The sequence below is a fragment of the Sapajus apella genome, unplaced genomic scaffold (genome assembly GCF_009761245.1).
Source record: "Sapajus apella isolate SASKATOON/1434 unplaced genomic scaffold, GSC_monkey_1.0 scaffold2, whole genome shotgun sequence".
Lineage (NCBI taxonomy): Eukaryota > Metazoa > Chordata > Mammalia > Primates > Cebidae > Sapajus > Sapajus apella.
This window is the reverse complement of record NW_022436942.1, coordinates 52,300,631-52,326,475: the sequence shown is the minus strand read 5'-3', so window position 1 is coordinate 52,326,475 and position 25,845 is coordinate 52,300,631. Positions and strand designations below refer to the sequence as shown.

Below are 25,845 nucleotides of genomic sequence, written 5' to 3'. Positions count from 1 at the left end.
TAGTAGAGACAGGGTTTTGCCATGTTGGCTAGGTGGGTTTCAAACTCCTGACCTCAAGTGATCTGCCGACCTCCACCTCCCAAAGTGCTGGGATTACATGCGTGAGCTACCATGCCTGGCCCTAGATAAAGGATTTAGAATCAAGTATTTAAAGTATTATACCAAAACCTTGATTGAGGTCAGTACTAGGATTTGTTTAAGCAGTGACTGAGAAGTTTTTATCAACAGGTACTAAATGAATGTTTTACTTCCTTAGTTTTTCTCTTTATGTGTCGTTTGTTCCAAATACAGCATGTATTAATCTTTATTTTCTTAACAGTGTTTAATGAGGAAGAAAACATATTAATGTGGGTTTCAGTTAATAGTGACTGACTGAACTTCCTGTGTAGATCAAGAGGCTCTCAACAGGGCATCCACTGGTGACAGCCTGCCCTCACTGTAGGTAAAGTATCTTTGAGAAAATAAACACCATCCAGGGCTGAACTTCTGATGTGATTGGTGAGATTTTTGTGATCTGTGCTTTGTAACTTTTTTGCTATTGGCCTAGTAGTAATTGTTTATAGTAAACAACCAGAATCTACTTTTTTTCTATAATTATATTCATAATTTTTAAGCAAAAGAAGCAAGATTTGTATTTGTGGAATATTTCTCAAGTTTCTGATTTTTATTTTTCCACAATAAAAGAAAGAGTATAGTAGATGCAGGCAAGTTACCAGGTCAGTTCAGTGAGAGCGTTCCCTGAAGGTGGCCTAAAATTAACTAAGACTGTTTCTATTGAACTTCTACAAAGATGGAGGCCCTCAGAAAACCTCTTAAAGTTCAGGTTTTCTGTAAGTAAAATGTTTACTTCTCTATCAACACAGACAAGAGAAAATGCCCTAATGGGCATAATTCCCCTTATTGTGACATCTGTGATGTGCCCATTTAGAAATCACATGGTATGATATAATTAGGTAATTTCAATAATGACATGTACATTAACGTCTAAAGACTGTACTAAATATGAATGTCAAAATACAATTTTCAAAATGTTAAAATATAATCCACATTCAAATATATAGTGAGCATGTCAAAGACACATATACCTCATTAATGAAAACAGTAAATCGGCTAATAAACTGATATATATAGTCAGTTTTAGAAAAAGAATACTGCATTAAGATTCTAAATTACATACAAAGCTGGTGAATAGGCTGGGTGCAGTGGCTCACACCTATAATCCCAGCACTTTGGGAGGCCGAGGCAAGCAGACAGATCACAAGGTCAGGAGTTTGAGACCAGCCTGACCAACATGGTTAAACCCCATCTCTACTAAAAATACAAAAATTAATGTTCTCACTCATAGGCGGGTATTGAACAATGAGAACACATGGACACAGGGATGGGAGCATCACACACTGGGGTCTGTGCGGAGGAACTAGGGAGGGACAGCGGAGAGTGCGGAGTTAGGGAGGGATAACATGGGGAGAAATGCCAGATATAGGTGATGGGGAGGAAGGCAGCAAACCACAATGCCATGTAGGTACCTATGCAACAATCTTGAATGTTCTTCACATGTACCCCAAAACCTAAAACGCAATAAAATATATATTTAAAAAAATACAAAAATTAGTCGAGCATGGTAGCACGCAACTGGTAATCCCAGTTACTCAGGAGGCTGAGGCAAGAGAATCACTTGAACCCAGAAGGTGGAGGTTATAGTGAGCTGAGATCGTGCCACTAAACTCCAGCCTGGGTGACAGAGCAAAACTCTGTCTAAAAAAAATAAATAAATAAATAACTGATGAATATTCTATAGGACAATAAAACAAAACCTTTGGAGTTTTCTACCTGCCAGAAATTATTTGCATCATATCAATTTTCTCTAAGTTAACTTGTAAAACGAAGTCACATCTTCTACAGAGTCAGATGAGCCTTGGGTCTTGTTAGGCAATGCTCTGCTACGACTCTGAAAGGTTATGCTTTCATCTTATTACCAAGTTTCGGGTCATTTTTCCTAATGTGAATAAAGCCCTGATTCAGCTGTCCATGATAACTATACTTCCCTCACCCTGAAGAACCCGCCTATTAAACAGCTGGAACAGAGACTGGATCTAAGGTTCAGGAGTCAGATTTATAAGTCCAAAGTTCCTTTCTACACTGTACATTTCTACATCCTTCTTTTACCAGGGTTCTTGTGCAAACATTGACTTTAGGTTCTGAAGTAGCTCTGCTTAAACAGTAGTCTGCTTAAGGGCAGGAACACAATTTATTTGTCTTCATATTCTTCTCAAAAGCCCAGAAGATCTTGCCCCTAAAGGTTTATTCATTCATGTAGCAAACATGTCCTGAGTACCTATGTACAAGCAGCTGTGTTCAGTTTTTGTACTGAACCAAGTTCTATAAAGCAAATCAGCACAGACAAGAGAAAATGCCCCTAAAGGACATGGAATAAAAGGACAAACACAAAAAGAGCCTATCACAAATCTGAAACAGGGAGGAAAAGAGAAAAGCTTAAAAGAGAAAGCATGCCAATGCTGGCAGCAAACGATGGGTGTGTTGAGAGATAAATAGATAAAACCCATAACAGCAAAAAACAGATCAGGAGAATTGCGCAATACTATGGACATGACTGCTCATAAATTCATTCATTAATCATGATAGTTTTTTTTTTGTTGTTTTTTTGTTTTTTTTTTTTTTTTTTTTGGAGGCGGAGTTTCACTCATGTTACCCAGGCTGGAGTGCAATGGCGCGATCTCGGCTCACCGCAACCTCCGCCTCCTGGGTTCAGGCAATTCTCCTGCCTCAGCCTCCTGAGTAGCTGGGATTACAGGCACGTACCACCATGCCCAGCTAATTTTTTGTATTTTTAGTAGAGACGGGGTTTCACCATGTTGACCAGGATGGTCTCGATCTCTTGACCTCGTGATCCACCCGCCTCGGCCTCCCAAAGTGCTGGGATTACAGGCTTGAGCCACCGCGCCTGGCCTAATCATGATAGTTAATTGGATTTGAAAAGAAAACCTAAAAAATAAAGAGGAACAAGTGACTTTAAAATTATTTATATTTGACTTAAAAGGAAGGGAAAGGCTGGAGTATCACCAAAGAAGCCCAGCACTCTTTCAGTTTTTAATATTGCATGACATCCACTAGAGAGGCAAAGTGGGCTCTTTTATGCAAACTATGTCCCTGCCCTACCTAAAAACCTTCAGGGGCTTCTTGTTTGGACAAAATCCATTCTCTTATCCAGGACTTTAACGGCTCAACAAAGTCTGGCTCAATCCTCAATCCTCTCCCCTTTGCTCATGAAGCTCCAAAAATATGACTCTCTGGCAGGTCCCAGAGCACTCCAAGCTCCTCCTCATCTTAGCCCTTTGGACTTGCGGGCCTCTCTAGCTAGGAGGCTACTGGCATGGCTAATTCTTGCTCATCCTTTAGGTGCCAGCTTCAATGTCACCTCCTCTGACAGCCGTCACCCACTCAACCAGCCTATTTTCCAACATAGTTCCTTCATTTGTTTCTACGACAGCAGGGATCTTGTTTAGGTCATTAACCATCATGTCCTCAGAATGGTGTCTGGCAGATGTTACGTGCTTAACATTATTGAAAGGCTGCATGCAGTTAATATGAAGAGCTATCGCACCACCAAACAGGGCCCATGTCAAAGTCCTAGAATAGCTGTGCAACTTCTAGTGGCTTCTTGGAGGGTTTACTGCTACTCCTGTCAGGCTCTGGCCATGGGGTAGGCAAGGCACTATCAGCCCTCATATCTGCAAACAGCTTTGGGTAAGCCCCACAGATACCTGTTTCCAGTCAACTCCCAGAAGACTCCCCAGTGTCTTTACAGGTAGTTTGGAGAAAAGTGTGGGAGAAGAGGGGAGGGTCAAGCCACCTGACACCACTGCCATGCTCCTTGCCCTAGCATTAGAAGGAAAGGAAAAATTAGATTGGGCACGGTGGTTCACGCCTGCATTCTCAGCACTTTGGGAGACCGAGGTGGGCGGATTACAAGGTCAGGAGTTCAAGACCAGCCTGGCCAACATGGTGGAACCCTGTCTCTACTAAAAATACAAAAATTAGCCAGCATGGTGGTGGGCGCCTGTAGTCCTGGCTGAGGCAAGAACATTGCTTGAACCCGGGAGGCAGGGAGGCAGGGAGGCAGAGGCTGTGGTGAGCTGAGACCACGCTACTGTGCTCCAGCCTGGGCAACAGAGTGAGACTCTGTCTCAAAAAAAAAAAAAAAAAAAGGAAAGGAAAAATGAAGAGGAAGGAAAAAAGAGAAAAAGCAGGGAAATGAGTAAGGGAGAAAGAAAAGAGTAATACTCACCCTTGCTTTCCCGTCTCCCCCTCTCACGCCCCTCTCCAGTTCCCAGCCCTAGGTCTCCCAACACTATCACCAGCACCTGCCTGACAAGAGCACTCTCTCTCCTGAGTTACAGAAGACACCCTTTTCTGCTCTGACTCCAGCCTGATGGAAACACTCCATTTTTGCTGCAGAGCCGCAATAGAGCCATGACTCTAATTGGCTTCTGTAATAGGAATTCAATACATTTTTCCATAAAATAACATTACATTGTAGTTAAGGTTTATAATACTTGTGGCTATTTTATTTAAAAAATAAAAAGTATAATAAAGATCCACTAATCTGAAACCCCAAAAGTGGTGAAAACCATTCTTTTTTTTAATCATTCATTTGGCAGCAAAACCTGCCCTGACTTGAACTTATTTGGCCTGAATTCATTTGGTGACAAACCTGACCTGAACTGACATGAGGCTATTTATAGTTTTTATTTATCCCACTGAGTGTGAACATTCATCAGTTTCACTGTAGAAATATTAACGTGTTTGATCACAGGATCCTGCTCCAGACCACACCACTGTGCTATGTAATAACTGGTACATGCACAATATTATCCTTCTTTAAAAAAAAAAAAAAAAATCCAGATTCAGCAAAATCTGGTCTCATTGGTTTTGCATACAGAATTGTAGAACTGTATTTATTCAGATTTAACCTCTTTGAACCTTGGGTTCATTGCAAGTCTGAAATTAGATTGTAGCCAACAACATTTTGGGGGGTGAAATACATTCTTAATTTCAAACAAGCAACTTAAAAAGGAACTTTTGGAATACCACTAATTCCTGGGTTTGAACCTAACTTTATAAAAGTATACAATAAAGAAAAATTCTTCATGATAAAAGGTTTTCATTCTGCAAAAAAATTATCAGGTTCCACTTCCCATTGCCACATAATCTTCAGGGAAGTCCAACTTCCGAAGAGAATGGCCAATTTTCTTGGACCTCTCTGTGTGCTGAGGAGCATACTGGAGTATTAGAAAGTGGACCAGGCAAAAAAGGGAGGTAATATTAGAAATCCTGTGAACTGTTCCCATTCTGTCATATTGTTCATTTATGTTTCTGCCAAAGTTACATTTTTATGATGTTTATCGCAACTCAAAGTTAACCTTTCTAGCAGAAGGAAAGCATCAAATGCCCCACCCGAAACAAGATGGGTTCAAGGGAAAATCTCAATCTTCTTTAATCATTTTATGAATATGATGAATCCTGTAGTTCATTAATTTTCTCCCGTTTCGTTTTGGATGCTAGAAAATCCAGAGCCAAATCTACAGCTCTAGCCCTATACAGAATTTTATGTTACATGCTCTTTGCCCTAACCCTGTTCACCCCGGCGTGGTTATTTTTCTCCCAGCCTTATTTTCCCTTTGCCTTAATTTCATCTGTTCATTTTAAGTGGTGGTGGTGGTGGTGGTGGCAATAGTATGTGTATGTGTGTAAATTTCCTCTGTATCTTTTTGTGATAAGGTAGAGAAGGGATAAATAGGCAAATAAGTAATAGTACACTTAATAATGTACTGGCATGGATCCATTTACTTCCAGCTGTAAAGAGTTCCATAATATCAGAACTCTAAATCATTCCACTTGATTAATTACACAAATACTGGGCCATAATTAGAAACTTCTACACCAAAATGCCCACGACCATCATTCATTATATGAAAACAATCACCAATTAGGAGAAACAACAGAAGTACCTTACCTACATTGCTCGTTTCAGATATACAGTCACCTGAGATATATGGCTAAGATGGGATTATCACGTTCCTCTCACAGGCTGAGGAGGTCTGGTTTCAAGTGTCAACATACCTGCTGCCTATGCCTCTTCCTCACATCTCCAGACCACCCGTCACTTCCCCATAGCACAGCTTCCTAGTATGAGACTGTGAGATTCCCCCTTCTCTCCCTGGGCCTCCTACTTGCTAGAGTTACTGGAAGACATTAGAGTTACTAAAAGAAAACAGGGAAGTCCAAAAGAGTATTCATAAAACTCCGCTAAAAGCCAAACATTTTCTTTTCCTTGCATCTGTTGATCATCCATGTTTTTTTTCCAGTAATTCCAAACACTAGAATTTGCCCAACTTCTGAATAGTTGTCCAGTTAAAATTAAGGTATAAGAAAAAATAGAATTTAAGTAGAAAATACTAATTGAGATCCATAAACAGTAAATGATGACATATAAGCAAGGCTGCCCTCCCCTCACCACAATAAGCTTTAAGAACTATGCAGCTCTACAAGAAGTGAAGACAGGGTTTACATGTGCCCTACAACTTGGAAGTTGCAAATTCAAGTACATTTTAGATATGAATAAGTGGCAGCTAGGTCAGGGGACCTGGCTTCTTTTCCAAAATTGGAATTTAATAGAATTATATTTGAATATACCAAAAACTTTCCACGACTAAAATCAGAGTGCAAAGGAAAACCATTCTTTTTAAAATGCAATTATTACTTTTATTTTATATAGTGGTGGTACTGGAAACTTATCTATTATTGACGCCAAAAACAAAACAAGAAAATCAGTGAGGATTTTGCAAGGTAGAAAAAGTTTGAGTTTAAAAAGCAACAACAAGTTATGGTGAATGTTTATTGTTTTTATTAAACCTCTAAAATTATGTGTAAGTAATATTTGATGTTACTTGGGTTTATTTTAATTTTACCTTGCAAAATTTTGAAAATTAAGATGCTTAAAGTCTCTTTTAAATGATTATTTATGATGTTACCATCACAACAAAGTGATACTCAGAGGGGTATGATAAGCAGAATGTCAACAATCTCTCCCCAGAAGTCCCATTGCCCAGTTATTCAATCATGCACTTAACTAGGTACTGCTATAAAGGGACATTGTGAGTGTGATTAAGGTTACTAATCAGTTGACTAGAGAGATTAACCTGGATTATCCAGTTGAGCCACTGTAATTACTTGCCCTTTAAAAATAGAAGGGAAACAAATTAGGGGGAGTCCGGGAAATCTGAAGCAAACTCCGCACACTGTGGCTGCCTTTGAAGATGTCGGTGGGCAACCTCTAGAAGACCCTGGGCTAACAGCCAGCAGTCAGTGTTCCCCAAGAAAGGAAACTGGGCCCCCAGTACAACTACACATGGAACTAAATTCTGCCAATGAGCCTGGAAGTGGATTCTCCCCTGGAAGGCCTACAGGTACAAGACTAGGCCAGCTGTTCTCTTTACTTCAGTCTTGAGAAGGCCCTGGGCACAGAAGCCAGAAGAGCCAACCTGTGCCAAGCTTCTGACCCACAGAAATGATGAGAAAATAAGTGGATATGGTCACTACATTTGTGGTAATTTGTTATGCCAGTAATAGAAAATGAATACAATGGGTAAAGCAAAAAAGAACCAAAAATGAGCACATATGAATCTGTTTAACTCATTTATCTTTACTGATTTCAGCTAAAGCACAATAAATTAAATAGAAACTAAAAATAAAACAAAATTACCATAACAGAGAATAGGGTATAAGTGTGAAATAAAGGAATTTAAAAAAAAAAATGTGGCTAACATATCATTTTATTGCATAATTTCAAGCCCTACCTTGAAAGTGGAAATTCTGACATTGATTCTAAGCAATTCAAAAGAAGATGCATAAAGCAAGGATCTGGAGCCCAATATGTGGTTATAGTTACCCTGAATATAAGAACAGAACACTCATCACGGCTTTTAAGCATGCACCACCCTTGCTAAAATATATGAGTAAGAATAATTTTAGGCTTCTGTTATCTTTAAGGGAGAGTAACAATAATTACAGAGGGAATTCAGCTTACTACAGGAAATAACATTCTAATCGAGACCAGCCTGGGCAACACGAAGAAACCAAGTCTCTACTTAAAAATACAAAAATTAACCCAGGCGGTGATGAGGGCCTGTAGTCCCAGCTACTGGGGAGGCTGAAGTGGGAAAATCCCTTAAAGCCCAGGAGGTGGCAGTTGCAGTGAACTGAGATGACCCCACTGCATTCCAGTCTAGATGACACAGCAAGACCCTGTCTCAAACAAAAAAAAAAAAAAAAAAAAAAAAAAAAAAGAAAGGAAAGAAAAAGAAAGAAAAAAGAAATAACGTCCTAATAATTATAGCTCTCCAGAAATGGTATGGGCTGCTTCGAAAAGCAGAAATGTCATAAAAATATTCCTAGAATCCCATAGAACAATTGGCCTTAAAAAACCTCTACACTCTATAAACTCCAAAATTCTGATTCTATTAACTTAGTAACACAGGGAATACTGGCATCACGGGAGTACTAGTTAAGTTACTATTATTCTACAGGCCACATTAACTCATTAAATTTAATATCAGGCGTGCAGGATAACTGTCATAGCAACATAGATTATTAGTATTACAAGTTTCTAAACAGAAATATGCAAAATACTAAAACGAAACTAAAGGGCAGACATTTATTTTTAATTCTACAGGATTTGTTTTCAAAAGTGAAGCTTGTTGTAGCCTTCTGGTCTGGGTGGGGCGGAAGATGAGAATAAGAGGGCGGCCTGCCCGCCCCCCCCACCACACCCCATGAGGAGGGACCCAGCGCACAACCTGTTCAGGATCTGGAGCCCCACGAACACGTAAGTCTACCCGGACAGCTCACCCCTTCAAAGCAAGATCTGCGGACCGGCTCTGGACACAAGAAATTGCCAGCAAACTGTGATCACTCGTTTTTACTGACAGTAGGCAACGGGCACTCGGAAGGAATGCCCATCTCTCCGGTGTTGCTTCCCAGAAGCAAATGCAAGTGTGTGTTTGTGCAAGATTTACGTTTCACTCAGGTTTGGGTTGAGTTTATTTCCTGGAGATTGAGCTGAGTTTCTCTGGTTTCCTTGAGTGACGACAAGCTGATCGCTCCATATTTACGTTTCGCTCGGGCCAAATTGGACAAAGGCAAAAAAACAGGTCTTGCAGGCGCCCCCCGGCAGTCGGCGCCGCCTCCCCGCGCTGGGCCAGGCAACCCTGGGCCACAGAGGAGCCGGCTAGGGCCGCGCGCCTCCCTGCCCCGCTGCGCAGCCCGCGGGTGCCCGGCCAAGCGCTGGCTTATCTGCGGCTCGCACAGCGCCCCCGCACTCACCAGTTCCTAGAGCAGGGATTCCGAGAAAAAAGAAACAGCCGGGATCCCTAGAAACATTAAATTAACACAAGGGATCTGGAAACGAAACAGCAGATGCCTGAAAGCCTTCCCCTTGACGGCTTCCTGCCTTCTTGGAAAATCTTTGCATTAAAATAGATTGGATTACCCTGCTTGGCCAGATGCTACTCGGGAACTTTTTTTTGGGCTTTGGGCTAACATCAAAGCAGAGTTTGCCATCTTTTAAAGGATTTTTCTTTTCGAGGTGTTGTGTGGAAGAGCGCCTTTGGGTTGCTGATATTAGCAAAGAGCCTTGGTTGAGCTTTCTGCATTACAATAGAGAACTTTCCATAACAATGGCTAGCAAATCAGATAACAAAGATCATGGCGCGTAGTGGAGACCTGAGCACAAAATAAGCACTAAGGGTTCCGAAGCAGAGGTTCCTGTCTCTGGGAAGAGCCTAGAAAGAGCACGGGCCAGCCGCCTCCTTTTACAGGGGAGAAAATGTCTTTTACTTCTAAGCCTACTTATTTTGACAATATCTATGAGAACCGTCTAATGGCATTTCCAGAGAGTCACAAACAAGCAGAAAGGCTTATGAGTAATATTTTATCAGTCTCTTTGTTCTAAAGCCCATAAACTAACCTCCATCGTCATTGTCTACAAATTAATCAGACCATATAATTTGTAAATTCAAACCCAGATTAATAACCACACACCTTGAACAGTGGGTTTTCAGCACAGAGTGTATTCCACTTTCATGTCATGTTAACTTTCATATTTAAAGAATTTTGGTAGTTGAGAACGAGATCCAAAGCTTCCTATGAGGTATCAGGATTTTACAGAGGAAATAGTTTTTACTGGAGTAGCACCTTCTTTGACTTTTTAACTTTTTTTCATGATGACCATATTTATGAAGGGACTCTATAATCCTTAGTCACTAATTTATATATGCCATGCTTTCTAGTAAACCTACAGTCCTAAAATGATTCTATGCTTATCCCAAATTTAGAAGCATGATATGGGGGAGAAGCACATTACAACAAAATACGCTAAACAAAAGTAAAATTAAAGATCCTTGCCAAAGCATGAAAGCAACAAACTCATCAACAAACTCATCTTAAAGTAATGCAGTTAGACAAAATCATTACATCTGTAATAAGGTAAGTATACAGCTCCAGGAGTTAGCAGCCCTAAATGTTTCTAACAACTCACAAGAGATACACAAAATCTATCATTCCCCCCGAATGTACGAAAAAATAAAGGGCAATTTCATAACACCTTTGGTGCTTTCTAACTTAATGACTGGCCTTCAGGAAAAGCAAGTACAATTTTTAAGTGTTTATAAAAAAGCAAAGGAAAATGTTGCAAAAAATTACTTGGCTCGAAGGCCACAGAGAAAGCTGGAATCTGCAGGACTCACCAAACTACACAGCTGTTTTAAAACCGAAAGTCAAACAGCTTTTAACAGGTATTAAGTATTTTATGCAACAAAATTATCAAATATACATACTTCTTTTTATACTGCAAATAGACATTTTATTTTTATTAGGAAAAAACTATAGTTATACAAACAATAACTAGACTGCTGTAATAAGAATAAATATAACTAGTCACATAATACTAATCAACGCTGGCTTTTTAAAAACTTACCAGAGAATTTCAAAATGATTCTGAATGATCAAGTGTGACTCCTATATTTTCTAGATAGGCACTGATGTTAAGAATAAGGCTTTCACAGAAATATAATCCAATTTCTTATTTCCATGGCAACAAATAAAAATGATGACAAAAATCACTAAGAAAGCTTCTTTAAAAAATTTTTTTTAATTAAAAAGCAAAACCTTAGGTAAACCACATTATGGAAAATTAACAAATCTGACAATCCTCCTCCAAAATTGTTTTTCGAAGAAAAATCCTAATGTCATAGAAAAACGTGGATGGCTTATAACTCTTAGGATTCCTTTTAGTTAATGAGAATCTCATTTTCGGAATTTCTTCAAACTTAACTGAAATGTTAATGAAAAAGAAAAATATTTAGATTTGAGAAAAAACTGTTCTAATTATTCCACTTCACTATCTAATTTCAGCTCATAAAAGTTAAATAGCTAGTAAACAACTGGTCTGTTTTGGCAGATTTTTTTTTTCTATTTTAAAATGTATTACTACATAGATGAGATTACTACTAGTTAAAATTCTGAATCCAAATACCATACATGCTGTTGTAAAAACTGTGCAGTTTTAAATATATTTTTCCTTCTATATATTTTTGTATCTTTAGCCAAACTTCTCTAGTAAAGTTTTACTTTATGATGTTTTCTAAAATAAAAACATTTGTATTTAATGCTATAAAAATTAAGAAATGTCTTCTAAAGTTAGGTGCTCCAAAATAAATGATTCAAAAGTTTTAATGAAAGCCCTCTTATAATTAAAGAAGGTGACTGGTAATGAGGAAGAAAATGGAAGGCATATTTACAATAAATCAATAGCAGAGTTGTGATTAATGGGCTCTACAATGATTATTAATGTTCTCCCTATAAAATATTAGTCTCTGCATTAATTTAAAAGTACAGACTGGGTTTTTTCCCTTGATAAATAACAAATAATGAATGTTTTTCCTATTTTAAAGATGAGCATGACTATTTTAAAAACAGAAGACTTCCAAGATCTTTCCCTTTCCCCATTTCAAATTTATGAGTTTCCTTTTTGTCTTTTTGAATTCTTGAAATCCAACAACATTGTCATAGCTCTGAGAACCAAGATAATAGAAACCACTAACTGTAGGAGACAGCCTTGATGTTTTTGATTGTATTTTCCTAGAAAGGCTTTTATGATATTTAATCTTATTAGCTTTTAGTTTTAAAGAAATCCTCTAATGCCAATAAGTAGGAATCTAAATCTCAGGAGCTTAGGCAAACTTAGCCCATCAGCATACCCTAAAAACAGGATAATTTAGTAAAACCTAAATAATACATTAGTTTTTAAATAATATGTTGTATGTTTTCGATACATATATATCCTGGTAAGATTAGTAGGTACCAACCTCAAATCTGTACTGCAAATAAACAGCGTGTACATTTTTTAAAAGAAGAAGAGGCTACACTAACTACTGCTCAGTCGCCTCAACATTTGGATGTAGGAGAGAGAAGGAAAGAAAGTCAGGTCCTTCATCAGGGCTGGCGCCCCTCCTATGGCACTACACTTCCTCCTGTCCCCTGGCCACTGCCAAGGTCAGTCAGGATAGGTGGGCTCGTGTTTCTACATAGTCAGATAACTGTGTATCTGGGAGAAGGGAAAAAACAAAAAAATATAAAACTCCCTATTCCCAAATTCTCTGTATCCTTTGAAAGTCACACTTTATTAATGGAAATTAAAATGATAAAGAAAGAAACCACTAGTAACCTAAATGATAGTTTCCCCTTAAAGACACATTTTAACACCTTAAAGACACATTTTAACACCAACAAGATTTTCTTCTTTCACTTTCTTCCTTCCTTTCCTCATTTCTCTCTCTCTCTTTCCTTCTTTCTGTCTCCTTCCCGTTCTCTCTTTTTTTCTTTCTAGTCAAGAGTTTGTGACTTACTAATTATTTTTACTCTGTTTGAATTGGGTCCCTGTTATCTTTTATAATTTTCTGGAATGGAGTAAGATTTCCATTATTTATGAGAATAAAACAGGAGGTTGACACTTTATGCACAAAAACGAATAAGCAAAGGTTGCAATGACATCAGTTTTAGTTTTTATTGAGGGCTGGCGTATTGCGCAGGGGCTGGCGGTGGGAGTGGGGTGAGGCAGGTGTGAGGAATGAGTTTGTTTCTTCCGAGAGGGCTTTGCTTCAGTTAGTGTTGCTGCAGTTCTAATGAGGGGGCCCACTCTGCCAGCTCTTCCGGGTAGGCTTCATAACAGAGTGGGTAGGCTCAATTTTCTAGGAAGCCTGACGTTGGCAACTGCACCTCATGGAAGAATTCCACAAAAGGTTAAATTAGGGTGAGATTGTCAACAGGCTTCAAAAAGGCAGAGTTCCAGGGCCCATGCCTGAGGTCTCATGGGCCTCCTTCAGGTCCTCATCCCCACAGTCTGAAACTTTTGGCCCTTCTCTTCTCCAGCTCCCCACCCCGTTCTTCGGCCAGCCCTTCCTTTTTCCTCTAACCCTGCAAAAAATGAGCAGCACTGTTGTTTTGTTCCAACTGACAAAACAGCTAAGAAACAGCAGAACATGACTGCCCTTTGCAAAACAGGCATGTGATCCTCCTAGCTCAATTCAACGCTTACAGTAAAAACGAATAGAGAGGGAGCTGTTTACGAAACTCTATTTGCCTTTGGAATACTCTCATCTCCGCCCTTCTCGGCCGCCTAAATACCCAAACAAATTTATATAATGAGCTTTATTTTATCACCCTGAAATTCCTCCTCAGTCCAAATTGCCAATGTGGCAGGTTCCAGCTGCCCAAATTCCCTAAACAACATTCCCTGTTTCATAAAAAGCATGCAATTGCTAGCACAACAGTCCTGCTCTGGTTCTCAGAGCCATAAACTGACTATCCAGCTCCCTGGCCCGGGAAGGCTGTGAAGCAGGCAACATGGACAATTTAAAGGAGTACAGTATCCAAGGTGCCATTTCACTCCCGGGCAGCCCGGAGTGGACAAGGTAAGGCCACCCTCCATTTTTCTTCTGGCTACTATATTGATTCTCTGGAAGCTACCTCTGCTCCAAAAGAAACCACCCCATCCCATTGAGAAAAGGTGACACTTAATTTGCACTGCTTTTTATGATGGCATTTGTTTGACTAAGAGGGGGCAGAGGTTCCAAACAACAGACTGCTTTAGCTGGTGACTTGACAATAACATATACCAGATTAACACATACCAGATCAGTTCCCTAGATGCAGATTAGTAAAGTACAAAGCTTGAATCCTTTCTTTTAAATTAATTAATGTAAGCTCAATGCTTATATAATAGGCACTGACTTTTATCTGGCACATACCGTATATGACTCTGCCTTTAGCAAAAATACCATTCAAGCTATCTTCAGCAGATTTGAATGCTTTATTTTTATTTTGGGGACGCCAAAGAGAGTCCATAACCTACCTTGGGATTGTCCGATCTCAAAAAAGCCTTCGTACTTGCAACATAGCAATATCTAAGTTCTTGGACATCCCTGCACAAAATATATGGGTCCATATCTCCCCGTTTTTCCATGTACTATTTCCTCTACAACCCTGTTCACACAGCAAGCTCTAATTTATTCTTCATTAGGCAGCATACGCTACCTTCCCTCAACTGCCCCAGACCAGTAGTCATCATTGCCTGCTCTGCCCCTTGCACATGTATCTATGTGGTCTCGCCAGACAGTATCATGTTTGCTCCTATGTCTGTGTTCCCTAGTCAAGTTAAAGTTCCTTGAGCAACTAATTGTTTTTGTATCTCCAGTGCCTTGCGTATTTTGTATCACATAATAAGTGCTATAAAAGAGAACTAAACTGATGTGGCTATAAAATGACTTAGAGCTTTTAACTGTAATGGGCCTAGTACAAGACTCACATAAATCCAGGTGGTTGATCGAACGTCTCATGCTGTCATCTGAAATCATTTGCTCTTGCTCTACATTCAGAGGAGAAAGAAAAATGGGTGACACTTCTCTGGTCTCTATATCATAATTAGACCAGGGGTAGGAGCTGAGAGACTAGAAAATATTTAGCCTATCCCTAGCTGCATCCTAAGGGACATCAACGTGGAGCTCAAGGAACTCAGTGTATTTACCAACACACCCTATATCCACCCATTATAACTACTTGAACCAGCATGGATAGGAATAGAAGACAGATTTTATTGTAGAGAACAGAATAAATCTAATAAAAGAAATAACTAGAGGAAAAGTTGGGGCTAGTTGATGTTTTAAATAGAGATGGAAAAACATAAATGATGGTGGCCAGCACAGACAGTTTTGAATGTAAAGACTTTAGAAATCAATGTGGTCACTCTTTTCTAGTAATAGGCTCACCATGGACAAGAATAATAGGAACATTATTCCCCAGTTCCTTTGCAATGTACTGTACTGCTATTTAAGCATCCCAGCATCATGCTTGCTTTGATAAATACAAGTCAAAGTTCAACTGCCACAATTCTGCTTTGAGTCTCTCTCTTTTTTAATGATTTATGTCATGCTCCCCAAAAGTCTTTCTAAAATTATACCAAAGGGAAAGTTTAGGCAAAAAAGGGGAGCTTAAATGTTCTAGGGAGCTGTCAGATGTGCCTGGTGCCTGCTATGCACTTTTTTTTGAGACAGTCTCCCTCCATCACCCCGGCTGGAGTCCAGTGGTGCAATCTCAGCTCACTGCAAATTCTGCCTCCCGGGTTCAAGGGATCCTCCTACCTCAGCCTCCTAGTAGACGGAAATACAGGCGTGAGCCACCACACCCGGCTTGCTACGCACTTTATGTACCCCATCTACATGTATCCCACCCTCCCAACAACTCCGCTTGATAAAAATACTTATTCTCATTTTAAATACAGTTTTAACCTAGGTCTCTCTGGTTTTAGACCTAGTATTTTTTCTATAAATAATACTGTTCCAATTTCTTTTTTTTTTTTTTTTTCCTTTTTGTAGAGATGGGGTCTCACTTTGTCACTCAGGCTGGTCTCAAACTCTTGGCTTCAGGCGATCTTCCCGCCTTAGTCTCCCAGAGGACTGGGAGTACAGGCATGAGCTACTGTACTCAACTGTTTCTGTTTCTACTATCAGCATGAAGAACACAAGAACTCAGCTTCAAAGGTAAGAGGTGTATCATTCATTCATTCATTCAACATTTATTCCATAGCTACTATGAACTAGGCACTACAGTCTCTTTGAAAATATAAACATAAATAAGTTCTGGTACTTGACTTTAACTTGCTCACAATCTAGTGGAAAAGAGACATAAAAACAAACAATTTGGTGTATTCTATTTTCCCTAGGCTCTGTATTTGGGTCCCCACCCCTTGTCACTTTTTGCTGCCACTTTACAAACTCCATATCTTAACACTTTCTATTTATTTAAACATTAGTAAAGCACAAGAAACCTGCACCATTTCGTAAGCTGCCTACACTGCTAAAGTCGCATCCAAGAGGGAAGTGAGATGGAATTAACCATAGCATTTGAACTCACTTGTGCTGCTCTGGGTTTCCATGCGGCCAGGGTGTTCATTCATTCATTTATTTGCATATTTTGGAGGGCCTACAGGAGGCCCAGTGCTAGCCAGGGAAACAGTGGTGAAAAAGACATAATAGTGTTCTGCCCCATGGAGCTAACCCTCTAACCTTTTCAGGAGGAGAGGCAGGCAGTCAACAAAATCCTGGATTGTGATAGGTGAGCCATGAAGGAAAACCACAGGGTGCCATGAGAAAGCACAATGGTACAGGGACCTGACCTTGGCAGGGGGACGAGGAAGGCCTTTTCCTAAGAAGTGGCATGAAAGCTGAGATCTGTGAGTTGAGTGGGATTAGCTTGGTGAAGATAGATAGGGCGAGGAGGAACAGGAAGGGAACAGAGGAGGATTTCAAGCTGAGGGAACAGTACATGAAAAGGACTGAAGCTGAGGTCAGGAAAGAAGGCTGGCATTTGCAGAAGACAGGCAATACAAGGGACAGGGTCTGGAGACAGAGCTGGGAAGGGAAGGAAGCACTGGCCCCATGATGCAGTGACGTTCTGGATTTCAAATCTCATTCTAAGAGCAGAGGGAACATATTGAAAGGTTAAAGCAGCTGAGTTGAGTGCATTTAATGTTCTTTAAAATTCCCTTGGCTACCTGTGATTAAAGTATTAAGAAAAACAGCATGAAAACGTGTTTCATTGATTAAAAACTTGTTTAGAATACAAAAAGTGTTACAGATAAAAGCGTTCTAAATTAAAAAAATAATGGGTTTTATTCATAGCACTATTATCCTGGGTAGGTCATTTAATCTCAAAGTATTTTTGTTTCCTCATCTAGCAAATGAAAGTACTAAAAAATTCAAAATTCATATACTTGTTTTAAAAAGCAAATGAAATAACACATTTGAAAATGCTTTGAATCTCTAAAATGTAAGCTTCTTGAGGGAAGGGATTTTGACTATTTTGTTCACTACTATACCTAGGACCTAGAAGATGGAAGGATGAATAGATGGATAGGATGGATGGACAGATGGATGGACTGATGAATAGATAGATGGCTGGATAAAAGAAAGTGAGGGAGGAAGAGAGGAAGGGAAAAAAGAAAGAAAAAAGAAAAACAAAAGGGAAGGAGAGAGGAAGGGGAAAAATAAATGAACAGGCTAGGCAGGTAGCTCATGCCTGTAATCCCAGCACGTTAGGAGGCTGAGGCAGACAGATAACCTGAGCCCAGGAGTTTGAGACCAGCCTTGGGCAACATGGTGAAACCCTATCTCTACAAAAATATAAAAAATTAGCAGGGTGTGGTTACGCATGCCTGTAGTCACAGCTTCTCAGGAGGCTGCGGTGCAGTATAGGATCAATTGAGCCTGGGAGGTTGAGGCTGCAGTGGGCCTTGATCACCACTGCATTCTAGCCTGGGTGACAGAGTGAGACCTTGTCTCAAAAAAAAAAAAAAAGGATGAATGAATGGATGAATGAATCACATCAAGCACCATACTGCGCAAATACGAAGCAAGACATACAGCATGTGGCAGTCCACCTAGGCGGGCAACCTCCCCAGGAACTCGATGTCACAGCATCACCAATGTCTGCCAAGCAGCCAGGCCTTCCCTCGGTGCTGGCACATTGGGCACCTCCAGCAGCTATTCCAGATGGCTGGGTGATGGGGGCAAACACAGCATCAGAAGCCCATGACATCACCTCTTTGGTGTGGCTGGTGAGAAGGGATGGAGAAATGAAACACTGACTTTTCCTGCTGCTTCTTCCGCATACACTCATCTCTGACAAGCACCCCAAAGCCAGGCCCTAAGTACACATCATTCTCTACTCATATAATCCCTACCTACAGACTCTTATTCTGTGTTTACCAAATGTAGTATTATAATACATTTTTATATAACTTATTAAAATTTTTCTTATATTGCACAGTGTTAGCTATGTGTACCCAATTTCTTAAAGAATTACAATTAAAGATAAAGAGAAGAGGAAAAATATTAAAAAGCTTAAGATGTTCTTTGATATTTATTAGCTTTATAACAATAATGATAGTAACCATTCACTTTCCTGCAGGCATAGAGTTTGACACTTAGCCTATATCACTTCAAATCCTTATGACCTCCAACAAGGTCAGCATTCTGACTCCATTTCTTAGGGAAGAAAATTGAGGCACAGAGCAGAATGATTCGCCTAAAGTTAGGAGGCTGTTAAGGGCAGCACGATTTCACGCTGTTTTTCTTAATACTTCAAATCTGGGTCTATCAGACAACACAGCGTGCATTCTTTCCATTACTATATATTGTTATGAAAATCTTCTCAAAAATTGGACTACTTGTGATTAAAAAAAAGCAACCACTCTTTAAAAAAGAGAAGAGGAAAAATATTAAAAGCCTTAAAATGTTCTTGGAACATTTAATATGTGCCAGGTACTGTTATGCTCTTTACAAAAAATTATTTCCTTTAATCCTCTCAACAACTCTGTCAGGTCTGTTCTTTTGAAATGAAGAAACTAAATCTTAGAGAGACTGCAGTGACTTGCCAAATCTCAAAAAACAACTAAGTGGGAGAGCCTGGATTTTAACCCAGGTCTGTCTGACTCTAAAATGCACCCTCTTAACTGGTACACAAGAGTTCCACTATTCAAATACCATTGGTATAACTTGTATGCCTCAAAAGAGAATGTCAAAACAGAAGAACAGGGTCAATAAACCATTTTAAATATAATTCAAAATAACTACTGCATTAAAACACCATCTCTAAAAGCCCATTACCAACTATTTTCTCTGAGATTGTCGCCTTGTTCTGCTGTCCCAAATGGCCTTTAGAATGATCTACAACCAGGGTTTTCAATACAGGTGTTTTCCTTTTTCACTTGGTAAGTAATTTAAAAATCTGTTTCTAAAACTACCAGTTCAATCAAATGGAACTCATAACTCTGCATCCAAATCTTTAGAGATGCTATGAAAATGTACACTAAAGTTACTTAGTCCACAATGCTTATTAAATTATGTTCTTTGATGGTCAGGATAATGTTCAAAGTCACTGGGCAAATTGCTCATGTCATATAAAATATTAGGCTTCACTGTTTCACAATATATTTTGAAGATTATCTCAAGCATTTTAAGATACGCCCAACATGATTGTCTCCCTATTAGAAATAATTCTTTTCTAAACCATGAGAATCCTCAGGTAGGTCTCCTGAGCTATATTTGTTAAGCTATACAGCTGGATCTGTTAAGCAAATTTACAGCAATATTTGTTAAGCCAACTTTTTAAAACTTCATTTGCAATTAAGAAGGTGTTTACCTTCTTGATCTACTGATTGGGCAAAGAGGATTTCCTTGTATCTACGGAGCAGAATACTTACATAACTTTCACACTGACTGGATATGCAAACCAAGTAGCTGGCAAACTACTACTTTAAACACAGTCAGTGAAATAGAAGTCTGGCAATTCTTGGAGTAACGTGGGAAATAATGTACATGTGAGCTCATGCCTGTGTCAACTTTCAAAAAGTAAAACATACGTATAGGAAGTACCTAAATACTCCCTAACAAAAGCAAAGTAAATATACAGAGTTGGACGCACATCCCCAAGTTCTGTGCTTCATGTTCAAGTAGAGATGTTCTATCAGTCTGAGAAAATTACAGTATTTATTTTTAAATATTTTTTCAACTAGAGTATATGTATACTGCAAAAATAAATCAATAAATAGTGCAGAAAAACATGAAGAAAAAAATAAAACACTAATAATTATACCACTCTCAGAACTGTGTTTCACAGCCTCCCCAGACTTTTTTCTTGGCATATATGTATATGATTTGGCGTTTTTCAAATATACACTTGTACCACAGAACTGTTTTGCAACATGCTTTGTTTTATTTTTGTTTTGTTTTTCCATCCAATAGTAAATGAGGGTCGGCCGAGTGCCAACCTATAGATGGCTCACACCTATAATCCCACCACTTTGGAGGCCAAGGTGAGCAGGTCAGTTGAGAGGTCAGGAGTTCAAGACCAGCCTGGCCAACATGGTGAAACCCCATCTCAACTAAAAATATAAAAATCAGCCAGGTGTGGTGGTGCCCACCTGTAATTCCAGATACTTGGGAGGCTGAGGTGGGAGAACTGCTTGAACCCGGGAGGCAGAGGTTGCAGTGAGCCAAGGCTGTGCCACTGCACTCCAGCCTCAGTGACAGGGTGAGACTCCCTTTAAAAACAGAAAAGTAAATGAGAGTCAATGTTTAAATAATAAATATAGCTCTACACCTTCAATTCTCTCATAACTCATTTAACCAATCTTTCACTGATGAACAAGTTTCTTTCAAACTTTTGCTTTTATAAACAATACTGAAATGAATTCCTTGTACATATAAGCACTTATCAAAGTAGTCCTTTCAGACAAATTCTTAGTAGAAACACTGGGCCAGGCGTGGTGGCTCACGCCTGAAATCCCAGCACTTTGGGAGGCGGAGGTGGGCAGATCACCTGACGCTGGGAGTTCAAGACCAGCCTGACCAACATGGAGAAACTCTGTCTTTACTAAAAACACAAAATTAGCTGGGCATGGTGGTGCATGCCTGTAATCCCAGCTACTTGGGAGGCTGAAGCAGGAAAATCGCTTGAACCTAGGAGGCAGAGGCTGCGTTGAGCCAAGATCACGCCATGGCACTCCAGCCTGGGCAACAAAAGCAAAACCCTACTAAAAAAAAAAAAAAAAAAAAAGTAGAAATACTTTATCAAAGGATGTAGTTTTCAATACATACTGCTTAAGTGTCTTCCAGAAAAATCATGCCAGTTGACACTGCCATCAGCAATAGATGAGAGTACAGGCTTCACACTCTGATCTTCCCTGGCTATGAATATTCACTTTCAATTGTTTCCAATCTGATAGGCAAAACAAATGGCAACTTCTGGTTCCTTCCACTGAATTTTCTTTTTATACAAATACTGATATATAGGGGCAGTAGGTCAGTGTTATATTGAAGAGCAAGAGTTTTGGAGGCAGACAGCCCAGCAACAGTTCTGCTAAATGTATGATCTAGGACAAGCTGCTTTAGCTCCCTAAATTGGACTGTCCTCATTGCACAATGTAAATAATTGCACTGCCTCATAGTATTTTCTAAAGCACAATATGATATTAGCCTAGTGCTTGGTAGACAATGAACAGTAAATGGTAGCTGCTAGTAGTGATGGTGATATGGTAGTAGTGGAGAATCTGGTGGCCATTTGTATTTCTTCTCTTGCAAATTACCTTTTCATATCTTTGGTCTGATTTTGTCCTGGAGAATGCATCTCTTGTTTATTAATCTATAAGAGCTCTTTATAAACTACGGGCAATAAACCTTTAGCCACTATATATGTAGCCAACATTTTCTCCACATTGACATTAGTTTTTAATTTCATTTACGGTGTTCTTTGTAATTTTGGCTTAGTTAAATCTAAGATCTTTTTTTTTTTTTTTGAGACGGAGTCTTGCTCTTGTTGCCTAGGCTGGAGTGCAATGGCACGATCTTGGCTCACCGCAACCTCTGCCTCCCAGCTTCAAGCAATTCTCCTGCCTCAGCCTCCCGAGTACCTGGGATTACAGGCATGCACCACCACGGCTGGCTAATTTTGTATTTTTAGTAGAGACGGGTTTCTCCATGTTGGTCAGGTTAGTCTCAAACTCCCAATGTCAGGTGATCTGCCCACCTTGGCCTCCCAAAGTGCTGGGATTACAGGCGTGAGCCACTGCGCCCAGCTCTCAGATGTCTTTTTAAAATATATTTAGTTTCTGCTCTTGGTATCATGCTTACAAAGATCTCCACTACCACAAGATTATAAATAAAGATTTAGTATATATTTTGTGCTTTTATAGATTCTTTAGCTTTTTAACATAAAATCTTTAAACATAAACAATATTGCTATCAAGTAGGAATTTAACTTTATCCTTTCTTTCCTCTAAGTGACTAGTATATAATCCCAATACCTTTTATAAATCTTCTCATCACTGACTTGATGAGCCACCCTGACATTAAGGAGTTGACAATTCCTAACCTGAAATTCTGAAATCATAAAGCTCTAAAAACAGAGTCTTTTGTTTTTTGCAGTTTGGAACTTAAATTCATTTGGTGGTAAAACTTGACCTGAGCTAATGTGAGGCTATTTCTGGCCTTTATTGTCCCATTTATTGTCAGTATTAATCTCTTCTACTGTGGAGATTTACATGAATTTGATTATGAGATACTGTCAAAAACTCTAATTTTTAAATATATCTGGCCCCAAACATTTCAGATAAAGGACTATGAACCTGTACTAGGCTTCTATGTATACTCAAGCCTGCTTCTAAACTTCCTGTTGTAGCTATGCTATTCTCTTTTCTCTGTTTTCCATTAATAGAATAAATTACATTGATTTTCAAATGCTAAACCAATCTTGCATTTCCAGGATAAACCACATTTGGTAATGATATATTATCCTTTTTCTGTTTTGCTGGATTCCATTTGTTAATATATTGTTAATAATTTTTGCATCTATGCTTAAATCTACATTTTTTTCTTATGAGGCCTTTGTCAAGTTTGGGTATCCAGATTATCCTGGCTCCCAATTTCTTAGTTTGTCTACAATTTTGTTTATATTTACTACACTTTATGTTTTAATACTTGATGAGATAAAATTTTCTCCTCTTTTTCATTTTTCACTGGTCTCAGGCAATGTTTTTCTGAACTTTACTGTATTTTACCAAATTCCATGAATAAAAATAACAATACAACTTATGCTGGAATTATATTAAATTTTAGGTTAATATACACAAAAAGTTTTTCTGAATTTTACTATATTTTATCAAATTCCATAGAATAAAAATAACATTACAACCTATGCTGGAATTGTATTAAATTTTAGGTTAATATAGACAAAAAGTGATATTGACATATTTACTACATTGACTCTTCTCACCAGCGAACATGTTACTCTGTTCATTCAAGTGTTCTTTTATGTGCCATAATTAATTTTGGAAATGTCCTTCATAAAGGTCTTGCCCAATTTCTGTTGTTTATTCCTATGTATTTTATAATCACTCTGATAATTTTAACTCTATTCATACCTGTGCTACCATATTTCATTAATTCTGATTATCAATTATAGATAGCTGCTATAATTTTTTCCTTGGAGGGGTGGAGTGCCGGTACTGAGAATTCAAAGAGTGATAAGACAAATATTTCTGTTCTCAAGGGTTCACAGTCCAGAGGGCAGATAAACAGGTACCATATAGTAACACAAGTTCTGTGTTAGAGGAGAGTACAGGAGAAAAACACAGTCTACCTCCAGGAGTAGAGAGCATTGTCAGGAAAAACTTTTATAAAGCTGACTCGTGGGGTGGGTCCCCGGTTCCTCCTTGAACAGGTGTGGTGATGAAGAGGCACATCCAGAAACTGCATTAATTCCTTCAGACTTAAGAACGTCATCAATACAGAGCTGAGTGGACCCTGCCTTCCACGTCACAGCATGGCAGCAAATCCCTCTGGCTTGCTGGCCTCTCCGTGGCTCAGCTCTCCCAGCTGCCTGTCACTGAACTGAGCACTGAGCACTGTGGGTCACTGAGCCACATTTCCCTCACCCGCCTCTGCTCACATAACTTCAGAAAAAGGCTGTCAGCGTCCAGCTGAGTCATTACAGCTTCAGTTGCTAACCGGCCTGGCTCTAGACTCCTTAAAGCCCATAAAGTGCTATCACTTATTACTACACAGGGACACCATGTTCTAAGAGAAAATGGTTCTATTTCATGCCTAAAATGGCAACAAAGCAAATGAAGGCTGATCTGCTGTGTGTCTCCTGGATAGTGACAGGTTCTGGTACCCAAATAAGCAGACCTAATGAAGGTCTGAGATTCCCAGCTTGGATGAACTATTTACTCCTCATGAGCTCAATATTAACTGTGGAGTCATCCTGCAACTACACAGCCCTTTGCATTGTGACCACAGGAAGCCATGCATGGAGGAAGACGGTAAGAATAAGTAAAAACTTGTGTTTTTACTGAAGAGACCGCAGGGATCTGTCCAATTATTCAAATGCACATCTGGAAGAAATTCACCTGTCTTGGACTCTGTTTGCTGATCAGCAAAACAAGCAAAAGCACCATAAAATGCTCAATCAGGGCAATCTCAATTGTGGAGGCTGAACCTTTTCCCACCTGAGCATCATAAATAAGGCAAATTGCATAACAGGATAATAAGAGTTGTTGCTGAAAGATGCAATCACAAAGTAAAAGGACCTTTCGAAATCTGAGTATAGATGGTAATTATCCAGGAACAGAATATAAAGAGGAGCAATTTCAAGGTTCCTGCTTCGTCATGTTATCGTGAAACCTAGATGGCCAAATGCCAAAGAGTGCTCTTTCAGTTAAAAGAGACCTTCCCGTGTCTTTGACAACAGCGCTATTCCCTTCTGTTAACTAGTGTGCTGTAGTACACCGAGTTGTATAGCAGTCTAATCTCAAATGCCACAATTCACAAAGTTGCCACCTGTCCTTTCCTGCTACCAAAACCAGAATTCTACCTGGTAAGCTTCACGGCTGGGGAGGGGGGAGGAAAAAAATAATAAATTGTGGTTCTTTATACTTCAGTATCATTGTATTTATAAATAAATATAATGTCTATATTTACCTGAATAAGATTCTTGCCTAATAAAGAAATGTACACCTCCAACTAGAGTGCTACTAGTAAAGCTTCCTTCTCTAATATCAAAAGCAAGACCTGAGAAAAATAAAATAGGTAAATGTAAAAATACATATATGGCCCCAAATAAATACACACTCTCAAATAAACAGACCCAACAAAGTTGAGGGAGTTATTTTAAAAAACTAAACTACTGGCCGGGCTCAGTGGCGCACGCCTAGAATCTCAGCACTTTGGGAAGCCAAGGTGGGCGGATCACCTAAGGTCAGGAATTCTAGACCAGCCTGGCCCACATGGTGAAACCCCGTCTCTACTCAAAATACTCCTAAGTAGCTGCCTGTAATCCCAGCTACTTAGGAGGCTGAGACAGGAGAATCGCTTGAACCCAGGAGGCGGAGGTTGCAGTAAGTCAAGATTGCACCACTGCACTCCAGCCTGGGTGACAAAAGTGAAATTCTGTCTCAAAAAAAAAAAAAAGAAAACTAAAAACTAAACTATTTACTCTTCACCAGTTCATGAACATTAATTAGCCATAGAAACAATTAGAGCCACAGACTTCGCAAGCATTCAGGTTAATTTAGTAGAAGAATCATGGGTCTTGAAGTCAGCCCTGGGTTTGAATACAGTCCCAAGATACACTAGCTTTGAGACCTTGGAAAAGTTC

At 39.3% G+C, this 25,845-nt stretch overlaps 1 protein-coding gene across 9 annotated transcripts in view; it reads right to left on the bottom strand.

Moving 5' to 3' along the window:
- Nucleotides 1-25,845, bottom strand: part of CRADD (CASP2 and RIPK1 domain containing adaptor with death domain) — a 194,701-nt gene that overhangs the window by 118,965 nt on the left and 49,891 nt on the right. For 2 of the 9 annotated variants that reach the window (XM_032297883.1, XM_032297887.1), the window contains exon 3: nucleotides 14,942-15,001. The exons of 4 other annotated variants lie outside the window; for them this stretch is intronic. In XM_032297883.1, coding sequence (XP_032153774.1) covers nucleotides 14,942-15,001 — 60 coding nt within the window. Of the gene's footprint in view, nucleotides 1-11,391; nucleotides 13,552-14,941; nucleotides 15,002-23,030; nucleotides 25,260-25,845 lie in introns of those variants that run through there. 3 more of the 9 variants (XM_032297893.1, XM_032297905.1, XM_032297897.1) reach the window with 3 other exon arrangements.